General features: G+C 43.2%; 2 protein-coding genes across 3 annotated transcripts in view; one reads left to right on the forward strand and one right to left on the reverse strand.

Moving 5' to 3' along the window:
* The window catches only part of GTF2F2 (general transcription factor IIF subunit 2), a 239614-nt gene that overhangs the window by 56772 nt on the left and 160859 nt on the right, over positions 1 to 21983 (forward strand). The gene's annotated exons all lie outside the window — the stretch shown is intronic.
* KCTD4 (potassium channel tetramerization domain containing 4) lies at positions 6211 to 7608 on the reverse strand. Its single transcript, XM_063425991.1, has one exon. It carries the CDS (start codon positions 7427 to 7429, stop codon positions 6656 to 6658), a length of 774 nt encoding a protein of 257 aa, XP_063282061.1. The 5' UTR covers positions 7430 to 7608; the 3' UTR covers positions 6211 to 6655.

The following is a 21983-nucleotide window of genomic DNA, read 5'->3' on the forward strand; positions in this document are numbered from 1 at the left end:
CTTGGACACCAAGCTGGACAGTCGCCGCTAACTTGAGCTCTTATTGCGATTTAAGGGGTGCAACTACCCTTCAATTCAGTTCCCAGACACTGGCACATACACTTGGCACTTCCTGGGCAACTCTGGTGCCTGCTCCAGGCTTCGCCAGTCTGGTTGTTCAGCAGCTGAGGCCCCCAGCTTATTGCGGCCTGGTATAGTCCCAGCGAGGGAAGTGTCCGATCTCTTTGTCTGGAGCTGCCTGGACCTACTGGCTGACCATCAGAGCCCGTAATTCCCCCCTCTTGCCAGCAATCCCCAGTGCCCACTCCTAAGGCACAACCACATGTCAGAGGAGCTCTTGTTCGGTGCCCCTCTCCCAGGTGGGGAACCATGAGCGTCAGTATACCTGCCCGCAGTCCATGCACCGGGATGAAGCACTGCCGCCCAGGACCTCAAGGTTTTCTCCTCATACCAGAGAGAGGGGCCTGCGGACACCGGGACCTTGTTCCCTTCACTTCCTAGGGTCAGAGGTTTGCAGCACGACGTAATACCACAGATGGCAAAACCTTTCTTACTTACCTGCCGGGACTCAGCCTGACTGACACAGGCATAGGTTGAAGGGGTCACCTGATTCTGAGAATGGAGACAAGCAGCTCCTTCTATTAAAAATTGGCACTGACTCTGCCAATACTTACCCGCTGTTTGCAATTCTCCCTAGGAGTGCCTGCCTTTCACCTCCCCCCCCCCCCCCCCCCCATATATCTGTTGTAGAGGCCCTCTTACTGTTGGGGCATTTCCAAAGCACCGAAAGTGGCTGAAAGCAGCCATGCCACCTCCACAACTCCTACTGAGTCACCCTATTAGCTAGAGACACCATCTCCCTCATGCCGAGTTTATCTGGCCCATGTAGGTCACCCACATCTGTGTCTGTGTTATAACATTATTTTTTGTGTCTCATATAGTAAAGCATAGGGTCTCTTTAATGGGATGAAGCGGTATAATATAGATGAGTCAGCCTGTATGTCTCGTGTGGCACTTCTAAGCAAGCCTGATGGCTGTACTCCACTGAAGGTCTGGATAGCCTTAGCTAACAATGCACATCTAATTTATCACGAGTCCAGTTCAGTGCCTAGCTTGATCATTATACTATATTCATGTATTTAGCTTGCACCACTCCGGATTCCCAAACAAAAAAATGTGTGCACTTATTCATGTATGCCTACATTGTTATGCTTTCTGTTATTACTCGCCTTGTCTATGCTGTTGGGGCATAGCAAGAATGCTTGTTACTCTTCTGCACTCAAAATAAACAAATAAATAATAAAAAAAAAACACTTCACAAGAGTTTAACCCCACAGTCAACATAAACCACTTCCATCCTGCCAGCCACTTCAGTATGAGAAAGGTTTGTCGGACAGGCTGAGAGCGTCATGTAAGATGACATACATCCACCCCTGCCCCCTTAATGACTTCACTGAGCTGAAGATGTTATGAGGTTGGCAGAGATCCTTTAATATTTTAAAATACCCAATACATTTTTCTGACAAATGCATATGATCTATACGTGGAGTTTCCTCAATTGCATTCTCTTGATTCTTTTTAGGAATAAAAAAAATTAATAAGTCTTTCTTGCACATGATTTATGCATGAGCTATAAAACAAGCAACAGAATCACAATTAAAAGCTTAAAAGCTATATAGAAGAGGAGGATTTCAGGTGCATTCTGGGATATAACTCGTCCTTAGCCCTGTAGTATATGAACAAAAAATGAACTTGCATGTTTTCAAGCTCTGTGCATCAGTGCACAGCTATTTGCACTACAATACAGAATGTCATTGAAATCTATTTTTTGTATCAAGGCTTCTGATTTAAAATAGAAAAATATCAATTTGTTGTTAACTTGAAAACAAGTACCATTTCTCTTCAGGTGGAGTTGTAATGATCTCAGAGCAAGCTTAAAGGGGCACTATAGTCACCAGAACAACTAGCTTAATGTAGTTGTTCTGGTGAGTATAATAGCTCCCTTCAGGCATTTTCATGTAAGCACTGCCTTTTCAGAGAAAAAGCCGTGTTTACATTGCCCCTAGGGACACCTCCAAGTGGCCACTCCTTAGATGGCCACTGGAGGGGCTTCCTGGCTCACGGCTGCACAGTAGGAGACGCTGAATTTTCCTCATACAATGCATTGATTCAATGCATCTCTATGAGGAGGTGCTGATTGGCCAAAACAGCATTTGGCCCTGCCCCCTTGCTGATTTTCACCATGGGGAAAGCATTGGATTGGCTTAAAATCTGCAATTTTCATGATGTCATGAAGGGGGCGGGGCCAGCACCAGCAGACCCGTGGGAGCTGAAAATAAGGTGAGTTTTAACTCGTTCTGAGGAGGAGTAGGGAGGAAGCCACCTATATGGTGGGGTTTCACTATAGGGTCAGGAATATATGTTTGTGTTCCTGACCCTGTAGTGATCCTTTAAAGGGACACTATAGTCACCTGAACAACTTTAGCTTAATGAAGCAGTGTTGGTGTATAGAACATGCCCCTGCAGCCTCACTGCTCAATCCTCTGCCATTTAGGAGTTAAATCCCTTTGTTTAAGAACCCTAGTCACACCTCCCTGCATGTGACTTGCACAGCCTTCCATAAACACTTCCCGTAAAGAGAGCCCTATTTTGGCTCTCTTTATTGCAAGTTCTGTTTAATTAAGATTTTCTTATCCCCTGCTATGTTAATAGCTTGCTAGACCCTGCAAGAGCCTCCTGTATGTGATTAAAGTTCAATTTAGAGATTGAGATACAATTATTTAGGGTAAATTACATCTGTTTGAAAGTGAAACCAGTTTTTTTTTTTTCATGCAGGCTCTGTCAATCATAGCCAGGGGAGGTGTGGCTAGGGCTGCATAAACAAAAACAAAGTGATTTAACTCCTAAATGGCAGTGAATTGAGCAGTGAAACTGCAGGGGAATGATCTATACACTAAAACTGCTTTATTTAGCTAAAGTAATTTAGGTGACTATAGTGTTCCTTTAATGTGCTTTCTGTTTTTTCTCCTCGATGTACGTTACTGTGAAATGTGGCTACATTGAAAGGATGTAGTATGTTGAACATTCTGCTAAAAGCTCACTTCATTTACTTGGCATTCTCCCTGAGCTTGTCTATGGAATTACAGGAAAGCAAAACTAAAGATGTTTGATTTAAAATGATTTATTCACTTTAAAAAAAAATGGCTACATTGCTTCTCCTACAAATAAGAACTTGGTGTGTATCCTATACATAGAAGGCATTTTGAACAGTCACAACTTTGTAAACATTTGTGCATGCTGAAATATCTTATGTAATATTGCTCATACAGCGTTTGTAAAAGGGATAGGATGTTGAGGAGGTGAGCGGTTGACCATATCTCGGTATAGCATTTCCTTGGAGTTTTCTGAATGACACATCAGGATGTCCCCTTCCAAGCTCCCCTGCTCTTCAGAAAATAAAATGTCATGCTATTCTGTCACACTGTAAAAAGCCTACAGAGAAACATTTCTGAATTTATATCCTGCTTCTAGCACTCCCTTCAGACAGGAGCCCGGCTAAACATATTTCAGACGATGAATAACATCTGTCATCGGTTCCTAACACAGTTCTCATAGCACACAAAAAGTGCAAGATTTAGGCATTGCAATTATAATGGGAATGCTGACAAAACCCAGACTTGTCCTGAGAACTGGGTTGGGAATCACTGATTGGTACATAATGTGTGTGTTTAATACGTTTCCCAGCTATTTATCCTTGCCTGGATTGTGTTTACAAGCAATGCCTATTAAAGGTTAAACTTCATTATGAAACCAGTTTTGTTGTAAGCTGATTAATTTAACCCTGTAATATCTCATTATGCATGCCAGGTAAAAATAGTTTTTCAATGCATTTTTTGATTTGCATTTTTGTCAAATTTTCTTTTATTAAGTTTCATATCTTTTTACCCTTTCCCTTCCTTAAGCGAACATCTATTTCACAAAGGCTCATTTTCTTTCCATTTCAAGCCATATAATGCTAATTATTTATTAAATTTGCTACTCTACAAATGAAAGTGATGTGTCCTTTGAAACCACAATAAGATATGACTACGTATTAATGTTGGGAACAAAAATGGGTTTTGGCCACAGGACGTGCTCTGTTATGCTACAAAAAAAGCTTGCTACCTGGCCATAGGAAAAAATGAGGTGTATGTACCGGTATATAGTTAATCGCTAGTATTTTTAATATGAAAAAGGTCCCTTTTAAATAGGTTGTAATAAGCTACAGTTTGATCTTTCTTCCTTCTTGATGGCTGGAAAACAGGGAAAGGATTAGACCCGATGGCTGGTCCACGGAAAATTAACACTTATGAAGTGTTTTCACAAAAATGCCAAATGAAAATGCTAGGGATACATTCTGTTTAGACATTTTGATACCTATAATTTTACTTTCACAAAATGCCAGCACTATTTTAATATACATTGTCTGGTGCTTATTGTTGTCATGATTAGAATGTTGACTTACTGAGCATCATGGGGTATGTCTACTAATCCCCTAGATCTCTCCAGTGCTAATTAAAAAATGTTTGGCTTTTGGTTACTAATTAGTCCTAAAGTTTGGATTGATGAGCAAATGTGAATAATTGATGAGCTTTCATTGGCCTTATTCATATTGTTTTTTTGGAGTTCTAATGTAGCATGTGTTCTCTTTTATCCAATATCAGCAGTGTTTTAAACAGTGGTCAAATAGAATTCTTGTTGTAGTGTCTAAACATATTATGTTGCCTTCCTCTGTTAATAATTATTAAAGCTATATTTATTGATTTGATTTATTTTCCCTTAAAAATAAATGGGTGTGTTTGTGAGTATAGGTTTGATTGGAAGTAATTTTAGCATATCATTAAGAGAAAAGCTTTAGTTTGTCCCACAGAAAAGAAGCTTTGAGTTTACTTTCTCAGACACGGGCTGTATAACTTAACGCAAGATGTCACTTGGCAAACTCAACCTACAGTAAACAAGCTACAGTAAATGTAGCAAAGTGACAGTATCTTATGTAGTAGTCAGCTTTGCTTAATGTGCTTCATTTAGTTCATGTTTAATATTTACTTCAACCCGAATACCAATAAATTGTATAATCGAAGATCAGTGGCAGTAAACACAACTGTTGTTGTGGAATAACTCTTGTTATGCTCAGCCTGCCACTTATGCATTATTTTTCCTGCAGGATGATTGCATAGCTTCATTGTAGTCCAAGCACACTTCGCTAGCTGATGACATTCCCAGTTGTTCGAGCAATTTTGCTAATCTATTAAACCTGCATAATTGATGTATTTTACTGCCATGCACATGTCAATAAAATGCTAGCAAGATCCTGATTTCTTGTTTTTACAAGCCTGTTTCTACCAGTTTTTGCTAAATATGAAATATTCTGGGCTCACTTCATACTAATGTTGTGCAACTTGCATTTTCCGTGTGCTTAACTTTTTTCTAAACTCACGGCAACATGGTTTTGGGGACTTTTCCATTTGCCTGTATGTGTGTACATCTGTTTATATATAAACATTTTCTGTCCCACACACGCCTCTGCTGTATGTTTTGATTGCAGTTACTTTAGGATTTGTGAAAATATCAGTGTGTATACATACATACATACAAATGCCATTAAAAGACATTTTTAAAGTACTCCATCTACATGCATTGTCACATACTGAAATTGTTACAATGTTTTAAGAACTTGCATATAAATATTATTTTGTATATTTGCAAATTCACCCAACACAATATTGCACAGATTTCCATACTTCTGAATCTGTAAAAGTCAATGTGGTCTACCAGTTTTTTGTTTTTTTTGCCTTAACAAATTTTTCCATAAAGTGCTCTTTTCAATGTTCCACGTATATGCTAATCATCATACGTATTACCTTACTTACCCTTTTACATGTTGCATGTAAACACACCTCAAAGAAGCATTTGCCATCAAGACTTTAGAATTTCACGGACATAATAAAGCTAGTTGCCTAAATTAACGATCGTTTAGAAATGATACAATTATTTGTGTATAATGTGTGTGTGTCTGCAGTGACCATAAGATTTAAGGTCCAAACCTATTTTCCATAATTCTAATAATTCATTTTAAATCATTAGACTTAAATAGATTGCTAAATAGATAACTAAACATAGTCTTGGAGAGAGGATAAATGTTCCTATGATTTTTTTTAACAAAAATTTAAATTTTGCATTTTGTTTAAAAAGCATGTTGAAATGTTGGCTATTCATGTAGCGCTGCTTAGAACTGTTCAGTGAAACTGAATAATAAATGTGTACGGCTGTTACTCCCACAAGTGCATAAAACATTTAATTGTGATTGTATGATCGAGTGACAGCACTGAAGGACAAATATTGAATGTAATAGCAGCACAAGTCCTTTATTTACAGTAGCCATGTTTTGTTCATGTAGTCTTCTAAAGAAAAAAACGAAGATTGGAAACAGCATGACTAAGTCAGACTCTGAATGTCATTATTAGGTGAATTGTGCATAAAGTCGACTCACATGTATTCATTAGCGGTAGACCTCCTTGCTTGTTTGCTAGTTGGGTACATTGTGTTATGCCGAGTTGCCACAGATTAATGAGATTAGGCTGCATGCTCTACTCCTTTTGTTTAGTAATAGAAGTAATTACTTGATAAAATGAAGTGCATCGCTCTGAACGATAGACCCTTTCGTACAATCAAGGCTTGTCAGCAGTCTAAATCCACACTTTAATGCCATCATAATGGCTTCAAACTTAAGAGTTTCCAGGGTGCAGACAAAGGTGTTGTCCTCCTTAAGCACAAGCCTCGTCCCATTTTCCGATTTGATGAAATATTTAAATTGAATAACGTTTGAGGAAATGCAGAACTCCTCCGGAAACCCATCCAGCCTGCTTTTAGAAACCAGCACAATGCGAGCCTTTATTTTTGCTATGAAGTCTGGAGCATTGCAGAAGATTCGAAGACCCTGTGAACGGTCATGATTATCTGTTATCTCTAAGAAAGTGGTCTCTCTGGCTGCCTGCTGCTCCTTTTCCCACCGTGCTTTGACGGCTTCATTTAGTGCCTTAAGCTTGAAGAAATCCGCTTCTTGTGCCAAGAGGTTGTTTTCTTGGAAACCCTCGGGTAGCAAGAGTTCTCCATTTCGTAGAAAGTTTAAAACATGCCTAAACAAGAGACCATCTCTGTCAATGAAGTAATGCCCATCTGCATCAATGGGGCAGAAGATTTTCTTGTTCACTATACCTTCCAGGTAAGAGTCTGGGTACCTGGATAACGTCTGTTTTTGTGTGATGTACAGATATCCACCCACATTGAGGGTAACAAGAGCATTCTTGCAGTTTGTGCTTTGCTCTCCGTCTTCCAAATCGTGGCATTTGTCATCAGATTCTTTCTCCCTTCTGTTGATTCTGCGTTCCATTCTGAGTAACAGCGTGTTACGATAGCTATCTGGCCTTGCTCTTGTTTGGTTTCAAAGAAAAATAAAAAAGAGCCGTATTCAGCTCTGCCACGATGATGGAATGAGAATGCTGCCAGCATTGCATGAGCTGTCAGCTCAGTTTTGCAGTAGGTGGCGTATGAGCTATGCAAACAGCAAGATATCAGCAATACAGCTGGGAGAAGCAGCATTTGCATTTAACTGTGTATGGGAACATGTTGAATATGGTTACTTTTTTGACCTTACCCCTTTTTCTTTTTTAAATGTTTTTTTTTTTTTTTTTGTAAATATGTTTTTATTTAGTATTTTCAATAGCAAAGTGTACCAGTGTTCATAGTACGGTATAGACATGTCGTTGGTGGTGACACGCAGGTCGCCGTCTGGCACTTGTGTAAGCAATATTCGAGCAAGTAGATAGAGGTGACACGCAGGTCACGTCGTGGCTTTACAGGAAAAATGTATGGGCAAACAGGTAATGGTGACGCGCAGGTCACAGCCTAGCATTTCTAGAAGCATCTTCTGGACATGGAAACGGGGTAGATATATGTGTCCCTGCACAATATGCGTATAATTTCTCCACCTGCACAGTTCAACCTCAGTCCAGGGGAACGAGCGCAGCCCGGGCGGCGGCGGCTCTGGTCAGGGCACTCTAGGTTTGTATTGCATCCTATATATACCGGCCTCCCCTGCTGCGCCCGTCCCCATGCGCCGGTTGTGTTCTCGTGTACCGTGTCCGGTCGTATGGCTGCGGGGTGTCGGTCAGGTATCCCTCCTGTGAGGCGCTCTGGTGTCGTGTCAGAGTGTTCAATCGGTCACAGTGTGGCCCTGCAGGACGTCCAACCCCCGTTGTCTAGGGTCTGTTTGTGGAGGTGCAGTTACTGTGGTCACCCCTTAGGGAAGTGAGTATCGTCGTATGAGCTGTTCATGTCCGCTCTGTTGGCGCTCCAGCTGTGAGCCATGCTAGTGATCAGTGTGTGTGTGCCTGGGGGTAGGGGGGAATCGGGGATGGCTTGTCAGGGAGGGTAGGGGAAGGGTGCGTCTGCTTCCAGGTCTCTTCTGTCTGGGTCTGTCCTGTAGTTGTCCGGTCTGTTCGTCTCCTCGATGTGTCATTATGGGTCGTGTTGAAGTCTGGTCGCAAAGTCTGCCCTTGTGGTGGTCAGTATCCATTGGGTCCATATTTCCATATACCTGGTCGTTGTGTTTGATGTGGTCATAATGAGTTCCTCTGTCGCCCTAAGCTCCTCCATTTGAGAGAACCAGGATGTTAGCGGAGGTGTCATTTGCCGTTTCCAGAATTGGGGTATTACCTGCTTGGCAGTATTTAGAATCCTGATGGTCAGTGAGTGTTTGTAGCGTGTTCTCGGGGTCTGTGTGTGGTGAAGGAGCATGTGTTCTGGGAGGAAGGGGGGTGGTATGTCGGTGAAGGTTTTCAGGATGTTGTGTATGCCCCGCCAGAATGGCTGCACCAGTTCGCAATCCCACCATAGGTGGAGTGTAGTGCCGGTCTCCCTATTGCACCTCCAACAGAGGTCTGTATGTTCAGGGTCCATGGCATGTAGTACCGTTGGGGTACGGTACCAGTTCGTTAGCAGCTTAAACGCTGTCTCTTGGGTTCTGCTGAAGACTGAGCAGTGGTGTGTCAAGTAGCACATCTGTTCCCAGTCTTCCTCCGTGAAAGTCTTCCCTAATGCTCGTTCCCATTTCCCCATGAATTTAGGGGTCTCCCCAGGTGTTTCCCTTTGTAACATGGCGTATATGTGTGAGATTCCGTGAGGTTGCGGGTCTGGCTCCATACAGAGCCTCTCGAATGTGGTGGGGTCACGTTTCCTTGCCATGCCCTCTGGGAGGGTGTGCACAAAACTCCGAAGCTGTCTGTGTTTAAGGTGGTGTAAGAGGGTGGGGGCGGTCTCTCCCAGTAAGGTCGGGAGTGAATTGCATTCCGTCCCCGCCAGGAGGTGGTGTAGTCTTGGGATTTTATGTCTGAGTAGGTCCCTGAACGCGTTGGGGTCAAGCCCCGGGGGGAAGCTGTTGTTGTGTGTGAGTGGGAGCAGGGGAGATGGGAATGGGGCCAGTCCACTTCTCTTCGCTACTCTCTCCCACACCCTCAGTGTTGCGGTCGTGTATGGCGTGCCCAGTCCTCCATAACCCCCTCTCCCTGTCCACGGGACCGTGGACAGTGGTGTCCCCGTGTCCGCCTCCTCTGCCTCCTTCCATCGCTTGTGAACACTCTCTTTTGTCCACTCCATGACTCGTTGGAGATGACATGCTTCATAGTACAGGGCGAAGTCCGGTATGGCTAAGCCCCCCCTGTCTTTTGGCAATGTCAGTGTAGTTAGTTTGACCCTTGGCCGTTTGCGGTCCCATATGTATTTCCCGATGTCTTGTCTCAGGGTTCGGAAGAATGAACTGGGGATGGTGACCGGTATGGCTTGCATTAGATATAGCAGGCGCGGGAGAAGGTTCATCTTTATAACTTGAACCCTACCCAGCCATGAAATGTGCGGGTATGCCCATTCAGAAAGGTCTTTCCGGAATCTGTCCAGTAGGGGTGTGAAGTTGTGTTTGAATAGGTCAGTATCCTTCCTTGTTAACCAGGTGCCCAAGTATTGTATGCGGTGTTGTGCCCATTGGAAGGTATGGCTCTGTCTTAGAGGGGAGGCTCTATGTTCCGATAGGTTCATGTTCAGGATGTAAGATTTCGTGTAGTTGATCTTAAGGTTAGCAATCTCCCTAAAGGTCTCAAAGGCCTTCAGGATATTCGGGAGTGAGACCTCCGGGTTGGAGACGAAAAAAAGGAGGTCATCGGCATACGCCGCGATTTTGTGTTGCGTGTCCCCAGATCCTATTCCCCTGATTGCTTCATTGTGTCTTATGTGCGTCAGGAAGGGTTCGAGCGTCAGCACGAAGAGCAGGGGGGATAGGGGGCATCCCTGCCGCGTACCGTTGGTGATGGGGAAGGCGCTCGTCAGGGCTCCGTTCACTATGACGTGTGCGGTGGGCCCGTCGTACAGCGCCTCGACCCACCCCCGGAAATGCGGCCCCAGTCCGATGTGTGTCAGTGTGTGGAACATATATTGCCAGTCGACTCTGTCGAAGGCCTTCTCTGCGTCTGTCGACAGCAGCAGAAGGCCCTCGGTCCCGCCATGTCGTCTATGCATGAGTGTTAGCGCCCTGATCGTGTTATCCCTTGCTTCGCGTCCCCTGACAAAGCCTACCTGGTCAGGATGTATGAGGGTGGGGATGTGTGTCTGGAGTCTAGTGGCTAATATTTTAGCCAGCAGTTTGACATCGCAGTTAATCAGTGAGATGGGCCTGTAGTTCCCGCAATGTTCCCTATCCTTGCCTTCCTTGGGGATGAGCGCGATGTGTGCTGTTAGCGACTGTTTCGGTAGGTGGTGGCCCTCCCTGAGTGCGTTTAAGGCCTCTAGAAGGGGTGAGTATAGTGTAGTATTTGAGAGGCAGCCCGTCTGGGCCGGGACTTTTGCCTTGTTTCATCATTTTAATGATGCGGGCCAGCTCTTCTATAGAGATCGGTTCGTCTAGCCTGTCCGCGATTTCCGGTGTCAAGGACGGGAGGGAGTGTTCTGACAAGTAGTCCTGTATTTTCGTATGTAGTTCTTCCCCGTGTTTGTGTTGGTGGGGTCTGGGAAGGGCATAGAGGTTCGCGTAGTAATCCCGAGTTATGTCAAGGATCTTAGAAGGCAGTTGGTGTAAGGTGCCCTTAGAGTCTCTCATCCTATCTATATATGTCCCCTGTCGCCTTTTGGCTAGCATTCTGGCCAGTAGCTTTCCACTTTTGTTGCCGTGGAGCAGGAAGAAGGCCTTGTGTCTAAGTGCATCCCTGTGGTGTTGTCTGTGTAGGAGGCCCGTCAGGTCGCGTCTAAGTTGCAGTAATGTCGCCTGGTGTGTCGGTAGTTGTGCGGTTTTATTGAGTGTTTCCACCTTGTGTATTTCTGCTACTAGGTCTGCCATGCGACTATTGGTCTGTTTTTTGAGTGTGGACCCCTGACGGATGAAGTGGCCTCGTATCACACTTTTGTGTGCCTCCCATCTGATGGTAGGTGAGGTGTGGTCTGTAGTGTTCGTCTCAAAATATTCCTTAAGTGTGCCTGAGATTTCGGACGTAAAGTCGGGTCTGGTCAGTAGGTAGTCATTAAGTCGCCATTTGTTGTGGCGGGGCCTGAACATGGGTGAGGTGAGTGTCAGGGTCACCGGTGCGTGATCCGACCACGTCGGCACCCCGTGTTCCGCCGCGCTCGTGGTCGGTAGATTATAGTGAGAGGTGAAAATGTAGTCTAATCTGGTGTAGGTGTTGTGGACCTGTGAGAAATATGTGTAATCCCTCTCGTCAGGGTGGTAGGCCCTCCAGCAGTCTATCAATTGAGATCGGGTCAGGAGGGTTTTGATCGCATTCAAGTGTTGCGACGGGACCCCCGATTTCCCGGTCGAGGAGTCCCACCTCGGGTTGAGCGCGACATTGAGGTCGCCCCCTACTATGAGGATCCCTTCCGAGAAGGGCTTGAGTATCCTAAGTGTGCGTGCCAGGAACCGGTATTGTCGTGTATTCGGTGCATATATATTTGCGAACGTGTAGGCCTGGCCGGCTATTGTGCCCTTAAGGAAGATGAATCTGCCCTCTCTGTCTGTTAACTGTCCCGTTACTACTAGTGGTATGTGTTTCCCAATTAGAATGGCCGTCCCTCTGGACCTCCCCGCGTGGTAGTCACTAAAGTATCCAGTGGGATAGTGTTGGTTCGTCAGTTTGGGCCTAGACCCTTCCCGAAAGTGCGTTTCCTGAATTAGCACTATTGAGGCTCTGTGGGTGTGGAAGTCACGGAGCGCTCCTGAGCGCTTCTCCGGTTTATTAAGACCTCTGGCATTGATGGAGAGGACCGTGAGGCAGTCCGGCACAAGTGCCTTTGTGTCGGGGTGTGAGGGTGGCTGTGTCATTTCGTCCGTGGGTCCCAGTCCAGTCCAGGGGTCTGTGGTCGTCCGCGTCTGCTAGTTACGGGTCGGATGGGGTATACAGGGAAGGAGGGGGGGGGAGGGGGAGGTGATGTGTGGAGTGTATGTAGGTGTGTCTTCGCCTCTGTGAAGAGACGGTGAGGTGGCAGCGACGGGGAACGGATTGGTCAGCGGCCACCTGTGGCCCGCTGATCCCGTTCACCTTGCCTTGGTCGCTGGGCCCTATAGGGCAGCAGAAGGAAGTCGAGCGACTTCGGGTGGAACCAGTCCTCCCCGCGTCTGTGCGTCTGTCTGTGGTAGACAAGTGGGTACCTGATTGTGTAGGTCGGTTTGTAGGGTCCGCGTAGTTTCTCTGTCGGCTGTGTCAGCTACAGTCGGGTTTGTGTTAGCGTCCTCCTCGGTTGAAGTCGTAAGTAGTAGGCTCCGGGTCTTGGCACTAGTCGCCGTCTGGGGTGCCTGTCTTGCGCACGTGGAGAAAAAGCAAATAACATAACAGTTACATAAACACTTGCCATATAACTCTCTCAACATTAAACATCAAACAATAAACTGTGTAGTGTTGTACATCCGCCTGCTGCGTAATTCAATTCTTATCATAGTTACGTACCTAACTAACGTGCCCCCTCCTCCCCCTCCCGCCACCCGTGTCCCTGCCCATTCGCCATTTTCCCAGCCCTCCCCAAAGGGGTTCCTATTCCCCCCCTATGTCAGTATTCTCCATATTCGTGTCTCACCACGTGTGTGTGATGGGGGAGCGGGAGTCTAGGCCGCTGAACAGTGTGGCACTTTTCTCCAACCCTTAAGCTATATGTGAGTGAGACCCCCCGGTGGAGCCCGCCCCCCTGCTCGTTTAGGTCATCACAGGGCAGGCCGGGCTCCAGCGGCGGGCCCCAGTCCTAATAGGGCTCCGCTATCATGACTGCGCCGGGCCTAGTGGGCGCCTCTCTCCCCCCCCCCCCACCCTCTCCAGCGGTCGTCAGATGGTTATTGTGGATAGCTATGAGTGCCCATTGTATAAGGGCGGGTGGCTGCCTCAATGGAGCGAGTTCTGTACTTTTTACTCCTTACGTAACCCCCCAGTGCTTGCCTCCCCCCATGTGTCCGGGCCGGGTGGGTCCCCCCTGCATCCCCAGTCTCCCCTTGCGTAGAGCAGTGTGTCTTTGTGAGATAGTCTGAGAACCCCCAGTGTCTCTGGGGGGACTAAGCCCCGTTCAGGGGAGTGAGTCCCGTCAGTTGGTACTTGCGATTATATACTGCAGCAGTCAGTGGTGTGTACTTAAACCGCCATCCCGGAGGGTCGGATGGCCTGTTGTCTAGTCCCTCTGCTCCTGGGCTGCTGTGGCCGAGGCCCTGAAGTCATCTGTAGCGGTGCATAGAAGGCGAGAGGGTCCGGCCATTGCAGGGTGATAGGTGGGAGGCGTAGTTCCATTGCTAAGTCGCTCAGGTCCTCCGGGTTTCGGATAGCAAAAGGTCCTTGCTGGGTAATGACTTGGAGTCCGGTCGGGAAAGACCACCTGTATCTAAGTCTGTGATTTTGGAGAAGTCTTGTAAGGGGCTTCATAGCCCGCCGGTAGGCCAGGGTGGCCGGTGAGAGGTCCGGGTATAGTTGTAATTCCACGCCGTTTAGCTGCACCTTTTCAGTGTTGCGTGCTTTCTGCAGGATTTCTTCCTTCAGCTTGAAGTCGGCTAGGCAGCAGATGGTGTCTCTTGGAGGAGCCTCAGGAGGGCCTCTTGGTCTCAGGGCTCTGTGGGCTCTAACGAGCTCTATCTCGGAGTGCTCAGGGCGGCCCAGGATCATGTTGAACAGGTTCACGAGGGTGTCAGCTATCGGCGTCTCCTGGTCAAGGTCTTCTGGGATGCCGCGCACCCGAATGTTCTGGCGCCTGCCACGGTTGTCCAAATCTTCCATGTGCAGGGCCATTTGTCTCATTTGTGCCGTGTGGCGGCGTACTGCGTCTGTGGTTGCAGATTGAGCAGAGGTTAAATGGTCGGTGTCTGCTTCGAGTTGGGCCACTTTGGTGTGTAGGCCCTGAATGTCCTCCCTGAGGGAGTGCAATTCAGCTGTGATAGAGGCTTTCAGCTCGGAGTTGGCCTCCTTCAAGTCTTGTCTGGTAGGCAAGGCTTTAATTAGTTGGACCCAGTCTGGGTGTTGGTCCGGAGGGGTCTGGGCAGCAGTTGTTGGGCCCTCGCCTCGTGGCGACGCTGGGCGGGAGGCGTCCACATGCTCTTCATTGGCGTAGGCCTGAGTGGCCGCTTCCGCGGGAGCCACGAGGAAGTGTCGTAGCGATGTCGTTGCTGTGCCCTTCGGCGTGTCCGCCGGCTTGGTAGTGCTCGATGCCCGGTGGGATTTACCCATTTCTGCCCGCGGAATCAGTGCTGTGAGGAGGATTAGTGCTCAGCCTGTAGAGGAGCTCCGGGTCTACGCCGCCATCTTCCTCGGCTTCCAAGCCACGCCCCCGAAACAATACTTTAACGAAGCAACTGGATTCTCTTTTTAAATGTTTTTAATTATCCTTTTCTTGCTTATTTTCCATTGTAAAGGCTGAATTACAAGATGTGTAGTGAGGTTTAAGCGTGTGCAGATTTTTCTTATAAATATGGGTTGCACACACACTATATATATATATATATATATATATATATATATATATATATATATATATATATATATATATATATATATATATATATATATATATATATATATATATATAATATATATATTTTTTTTTATTTTATTTTATTTTATTTTTTATTACTCCCATCTGAGAACTCCAAAATGTGTGTTCTCTGTCCCTGGCTTGGAGATAATAAATCAACTATTCACCTATCATCTCAAACTACTAATAGTTTCAAAAATAAACATATCATATGGCAAACTGCACAAAAATGATCTAAAACCTTTTCCATAAAAAAATGAGTTCAAAATGTATTATCATTATTGCTGATTTTTATCCTTTTTTTTTTTTTTGGTGCCACTTTTTAGCCAGATGTAGCTGAGGTCTAAAATATTTGTGTGTGTATGTATGTATGTATATATATATATATATATATATATATATATATATATATATATATATATATATATATACACACACACCAGTGATAAAGCAATCAAACTTTTAAAATATATTCCTTGCACGATTTAGATTTTACATTTTATTTGTTCAGTTTTACTCACCAAGACAATCTCTTTTCGATTTTGATCTCATCAGTCCTGATAATCCCAGTGTTTCTCATAGAAGAATTAGAGGCAATAAATTAATGTTCTGCAATCACCACACTCCGCCAGTCTGATGCTTCAGTGCTTTCAGTTTCAATGCTCCTCTGTGATAGGCACTGGACGTGTTGGGCGTCCTTATGCTGTGCGGGTTGACCTGACCATGAAGACATCAAAGGTCCTTAAAAGCATCACTTTAATCACCAGAAGCACTGCATCTGTAGTTTTCGCAACCCTTTTTTCACTAGCACTATAACACAAATTCTTTACATTTGTTAGTAAACACGCCTCTAGTGTCTGTCACACAGACCGCAACAGATTCAGTTCCTCCTTAAGACCTTCAAAAATTGAAGGTCTTCACTATTGGTGAATCATTGAATTTGCTTAGGCTGAAGGTCTCTGAGAATCATTGAATTGGACCAAGATCAGTAATGGAAGGAATAGGAGTAACTGTTGAGAGGAGAGAGCCACTCAAGGCATGGTTTGAGTCAGACATATGTATAAATCGCTATTTCCAAGAAATAGTCTTTTTCATTGTTCTAAAAAACATTAAATCTATTCACCAAAGTAGTAGTAATGGTTTTGATGATTAGAGTTCCCCTTGTTTGAGTCTTGGTGGGGTCTACCTGCTAGAAGTGCTGACATTTTAGGAACTTCATTAGTAAGTATTTACATTTTTTTCCTTTTTTTAAATTTGTATTTTTTATTTTTATTATACTTAATGCTTTATCTATAGAATGCATTAAAAAACAGAGGAGAGGGTGCTACCTCAATATTGTGCCCCATTATTTTGTTAAATTGATTTACTAGCCGATTACAACCTGTCTCCTAATCTGACTTTTATCAGCTCACCCCCACCTTTCTGTACAAGCTACAGCAACTGCTGATTGCTGAACAGATGCTTTAGGTAAGGGTGTGCTCTCACTAATTTGTCAACACATTTTCTGTCCTTTAAGCTACAATCATGCATAACTGCTAATTATGTTGGCATAGTTTGTGTTACCTGGATTTGTTGATTTTGTTTTATTTTTTGTTTGTTTTTTTGTCAAAGTCATTATTCAGCATCTTCATGTGAAAATAAAATCTATTTTTTAAAACTTCTTTAAATTTATTTTCTATTTCTGTAATTTTGTTGTTTTTTGCAAGACGCTTGAAGGCCTACTGAATGCATAGAAGATTATGATTTAGTTTTATTTAGAAAGTTTGTTTCTGGTAACAATTTTGGATTTGATAGCCGTTTCTAAATAGTTGCTTCTTAAATTGAAGTGATGTGATAATAATGAGCCAAAGTTAAGTTGTGTTTGATTACCTGAAACACATCACCGTAGGTTTCCTGTTCAATAGAGGCGGAGTAGAAAATCCAATAACCATACAATGTGTCTGTCATCTGATTTTGCAATCATTTCTAAGGAAGCCTGTCTTATTGTAACTCAAGTGCCTTTTGTTAATCATCTGGTGGGTTGAAATGCTGAGGGTTGAAAAGCATTATATTCAGTCAGCAATCTGTGATCATCTAACCTATATTGGTTTTGAAATCTGTCATACCTGGCTAGCAATGAAAGCAGTTTGGCTATGAATTTTCCATCCACTGAATTGAAATTTCCATGACCATTGGAGTACCATTTAGTCGAAGGTGCATTGAGCTACAGTGGACAATGCATCTGTTGTGGAACGTTTCCCATGACAAATTAATCTGTTGTGGAACGTTTCTTATATTAATAAAGGGTTATGTGAATTGTAGTACCACCAATGTGACCATATACAATCTAACGAGAAATTCCAATATGATCAAATTATGTCCGAAGACAAAGTAGGGACCAGCATTACAAGGTTGGAGCTTCTACCATCAAATTTGGTCATTTCTTAGTCTTCCGTAGAGATGGCTCTGGAAAATAGACATCTTCTCATGCATTATATGTTAGAGCCACTTTAAAGGTTCTTTGTAGCAATTCCATTACGTCCAGGTTAATGCCTTCTATAATATTATAAAAATAAATGTATCCAAAGTCATCAGAACATATTATGCAAATGCTGCTGACCCACACTGTGATTTACGCTTGGTAATATTGGTATCTATGGTACTTTGGAAGAAATACTCTTCACTTAAGCAAATTATGCAGCACAGTTTTACTGGTGTGAGAGAATAATCTATCCCTTCCAGAGAAGTGATGTTTTGGATTAAAGGGAAATTCAATTGTACTTCTCTATCTGATACAGTCTTGCAAAAAAAATCTCTTCCCATACATCCCTGCTCCCTTATTTACAATTTAATGAGGAAGTGAATGTGTACCAGGTGTGGTGTAATCACCAAATTAATATAAATATTACACAAGGTTCGTCTACATTAAAAGGTATTTATTTAGAAGGCAACACACAATACTATAACACACAGCCCAGACCCACGGAGCAACAACCCTTTTAAATCTATCTATCTATATAGTAATCCCCTTCCCCACACGTTTGATCTCACCCACGGTTAGGCCTTCACCATCCACCAAGGAAGAAAAAGAAGCAACAGAGTATAACATGGTTCACCAAGATAGCACATGGCGTCTGCACATCTGCTCAGTAGAACAGCCAAGAAGGAACAGAGAGAAATGAAGATAGAGAGGAGTGGCTATCTCTCTCCTGACTTGTAAAGGTATTGAATTACCTACTTAACATATCAAAGGGTAAAGCTTATCCCCCCTGTAAAAAAGATCTACATGAACTTGATCACATGACCCCTGGTCACCATGTTAGTTTGATGACAGAATGTCACCACATTCCCTCACTTTTTCTTCTCTTATGTTGAGCACATTTAAAAATAATAATATTTCCCTCTTATCTATCTAAACTATGAGATCTGAAGTAGGAAAGGGGAGCACAGGAATTAGTGTGAGTGAGATGAGTAAGGTAAAAGAAAACAGTCAAATAGGGGTTGCATCACCCCACATTCCCCCACTTTTTCTTCATCTATGTTGCTCCGTTATCTAGTTATCCCTCTAGTACAAGAGAACCTAGTGGGAGCAAAAACCTGATATACAGGAGAAATTCAACCCACCGTCCCTCCGGAATAGTTCCCTCAGCGACATAAGTTCTCCTGTACTTTCCTATGGCTGTCAATTCACATTTTATACAAATTTGTCAAAAAAACAAAACAAACAAAAAAAAAAGAAATTTAGGTCAATGTGTGTGTGTGTGTGTGTGTGTTAAATATGTATGTATGTGCAATGTACTAGTGGCAGAGTTTGTAGAGTGTGTAGGACTGGATGTGATATTTGCGGAATTCCATATTCTTAATCCAGTTCCGACTCCTCCCAGAAGGGCTGCAAATATGTCCAGTTTTTCCTGACTCCCTGCTTTGCCTAAACCACTGCCGCCGTTGTTCCGGACACCTTGGAAGAATAGAAGGATTATTAAAATGTAGACTAATCTTTTTAAACTGACTCCCTTATTTGGAGTATCTTCTGCCCGCATTGCCTGTCTCCCATCCCTACTGTGATACAGCTTATACTTATCCATCCTGTAACAAGGATCCACCACAATCTTCTGTTGACACACATCATCATCCTAATGCAGCTTTGCCTTGCTCTGTGGGAACACTAGATCTCATCATTAGAAATGTATAGCTATATGGGAGACTGGAAAACTCAGAGAAAGAATCAAAACAAAAGAAAAACAAACATACATACAGATGTAGAGAGATACAAAAATTATGAGAGTTATTGATTGCTGGGACCCCCCAATTGAACAATCTTTTCCTCCTCTCTCATCTGTTCCCTCAGTGCTTTCACATCTGCCTCCAATCTTTCAGTCTGTCTCTTTAGGTCCCAGTAGTCTCTATTCCCTTCTTTATTCCTCCAATTATCCCAGTCCCGTCTATTGGTCTGATGCTCATCCCATCTATGGTTCCTTCTCCAATTATTCTCCCAATAACTGTTCCTGTTGTTTCTCCGTTTTTCTCCCCAATTGTGATTATCTGTCCTTTTTAGCCTCTCCCAGGTATTTTTATTATTCCAATTATTATTGATTACCTTAGGCCCCTCCCATCTATTTCTCCAATTCTCTCCCATTACATTACTTCCATTAGCACTGTCCCTATTCCTATGGTCCCTCTGTGGATCTCTCCATCTTTTGTCAAAGTCCTGTTTTGGTCTCCAGTTCTCATTATCCCTCTTGTTCTGGGGTACATCCCACCTCTGGCTTCTCCATTTACCATTTATATCTCTACCAGAGTCAACCTTGAATGTTCTTATGGCTGAAACAGAGAAGGCCTGTTCTGAGGAAGGATGCTTGATCCACCAATTGTCAGCTCTAGTTAGTACCATTTCTAAGTCTGCTAATGTTGGATCAAAAAGCCTCACAAATTCTTGACACTCCCAGGGAAGGGCTTCCATTACTTTAGCAATGTGTTCTGGTGAGCCCAAGACCAGAGGCTGCTGAGGTTGGCGTAGCGTATACCAGAACAATATCCTTTGAGCTACCTCTCTAGGACCATCTGCTGGCCTCATCGTAATATTCGCAATTTCTTTCTCAATGCTGAGTAAATAGAAATTTGTTGCAGCAATTCTTCCTGCCTGATCAGACACACTGTTATTAAATCCAAATAGTCTGCTAGCCAAAGGACCCATAGCATATTCTAACAGTTCTGTCCATTCTTCTAAGTTAAGACCTCCTTTTTTCGCTCTATTTGCTCCCCTCATAAACCAATGTGTAAAGGTGTTAAAGTCGTCAGTTGGCATACTTCCCCACCATTTCTGGAAATTATCTTTGTCTGTGATTGGCATAGTCCTTGTCTGTCTAGAGAAGCTAGTAGGCATTTCTCTTACATTAAAATGTTCAGTTATTATTATAGGGGCTTGTGGGACACAATTCACAATTGGCACATTTCCATTGTGTTTTGTTCCCACTACTGGTTCTTTAATAAAATACGACTGGCCTGGGCATACTCTAGGAATCTCCTTATCCCATTTATTTGTGTTTTCTTTAATTTTCATTTTATATTCCATGACTAGGTCTTGGAGTTCAGTGATCTTAGCACTATATGCATCTCTCTGTTGTTCTATTTCTCTTAACTCCTTTTCCAACCCCTCAATCATTTTGTTTGTTCTTAGGGCAGCTATTTTAAAACAATTTCTTTCATCAAGAGCATCTTCCATTTTATTAGTGGTTACTAAATTAGCTTGCTGCAATTCGAGTACCATGCTTGCCAAACCCCCTATTGCAGCAACAACCGCTTGTGCCACCAAGCTTTTCCTTTTCTTAATATTGCACTTTTTATTAGTAACAATCTGTGTCAAAACATCCATAAAACCTTTATATTTTCCACAATTGGGGCCTGCTGGTTCTGGAAGCTCATATGGTCCACCATGTTTGTCAATGTCATTCTTGAAGTACTCTAGTACTTCTACAGAAAAATACTTAGTACCCAGAAATGACATTTTAAAACTGAGCTCTCCCTGAGTCTTTAACAATGGGATTGATTTTTTAAAAAAACTGAAACTGGCTCCAAAGAGATTAAACCATTTGAGAAACTTAATTACATTAACCTATTCAAACAAACTCTTGTCTTTTAAGAAAAAAACTTCACAGTTTCAATACAACAAATGCCCACAGAAAGCAAAACACAAAACAACCCTTTTGCCTTTGATTAAGTGCAGTAGGGGGGAGGAGGAGGGAGTTACAAATAAACAGAATGACTTAAAGGAAGAGATGGGAACTGGAAAATACCTGACTGTAACTTCAGCACAATGATAATTCCCAACCATATAACAATCTAACATAGGCACCTTTACTTCATAATATTTACCTCAAATACAAACTGTTCATTTTCTATTAAACACACTCCAGTGTAAAAATGGAAATGTTAACCTGGCTAAACAATAGCCACCACACTGTATTAGCCCCAATACCTTTATCATGTAAACACAATGCAAATTATATTTACCTTAGTATGGTGAAGGTAATACTTGCTAATTAACTTCAAAACCAGTAAATTAGCCCAAATTAGCATATTAAAATATAATAGCAAGGCTTGGAGGGTAGGAGTTATACCTAAACTAGATTATTCAAGACACACAAAAAAAGTATAAAGTATGGAAGCCTATAGTGTATTAAAATGCAGGCCTGAAAAAAAAATTAAACATTTTTATTTTTTATTTTTTTTAGGTCTGTACTATGATAGCCAAAACACAACAAAACTCAACCTTAAATATATGAAACACACAAAAAACAATAGTATGTTCAACATTGAGGCCTATGCTGGTAGTGTATTAAAATAAAATAAAATGAAGGCCTGAGAAAACACACAAAAAACTAATCAGCATTCGAATACAAAAATAAACCGCATGGAAGCCTACTATAGTGTGT

Source organism: Pelobates fuscus, chromosome 1 (assembly GCF_036172605.1).
Source record: "Pelobates fuscus isolate aPelFus1 chromosome 1, aPelFus1.pri, whole genome shotgun sequence".
Classification (NCBI taxonomy): domain Eukaryota; kingdom Metazoa; phylum Chordata; class Amphibia; order Anura; family Pelobatidae; genus Pelobates; species Pelobates fuscus.

Coding starts and splice junctions, on each gene's coding strand:
- KCTD4 (XM_063425991.1), bottom strand. CDS start 7,429: ATGGAACGCAGAATCAACAGAAGGGAGAAAGAATCTGATGACAAATGC.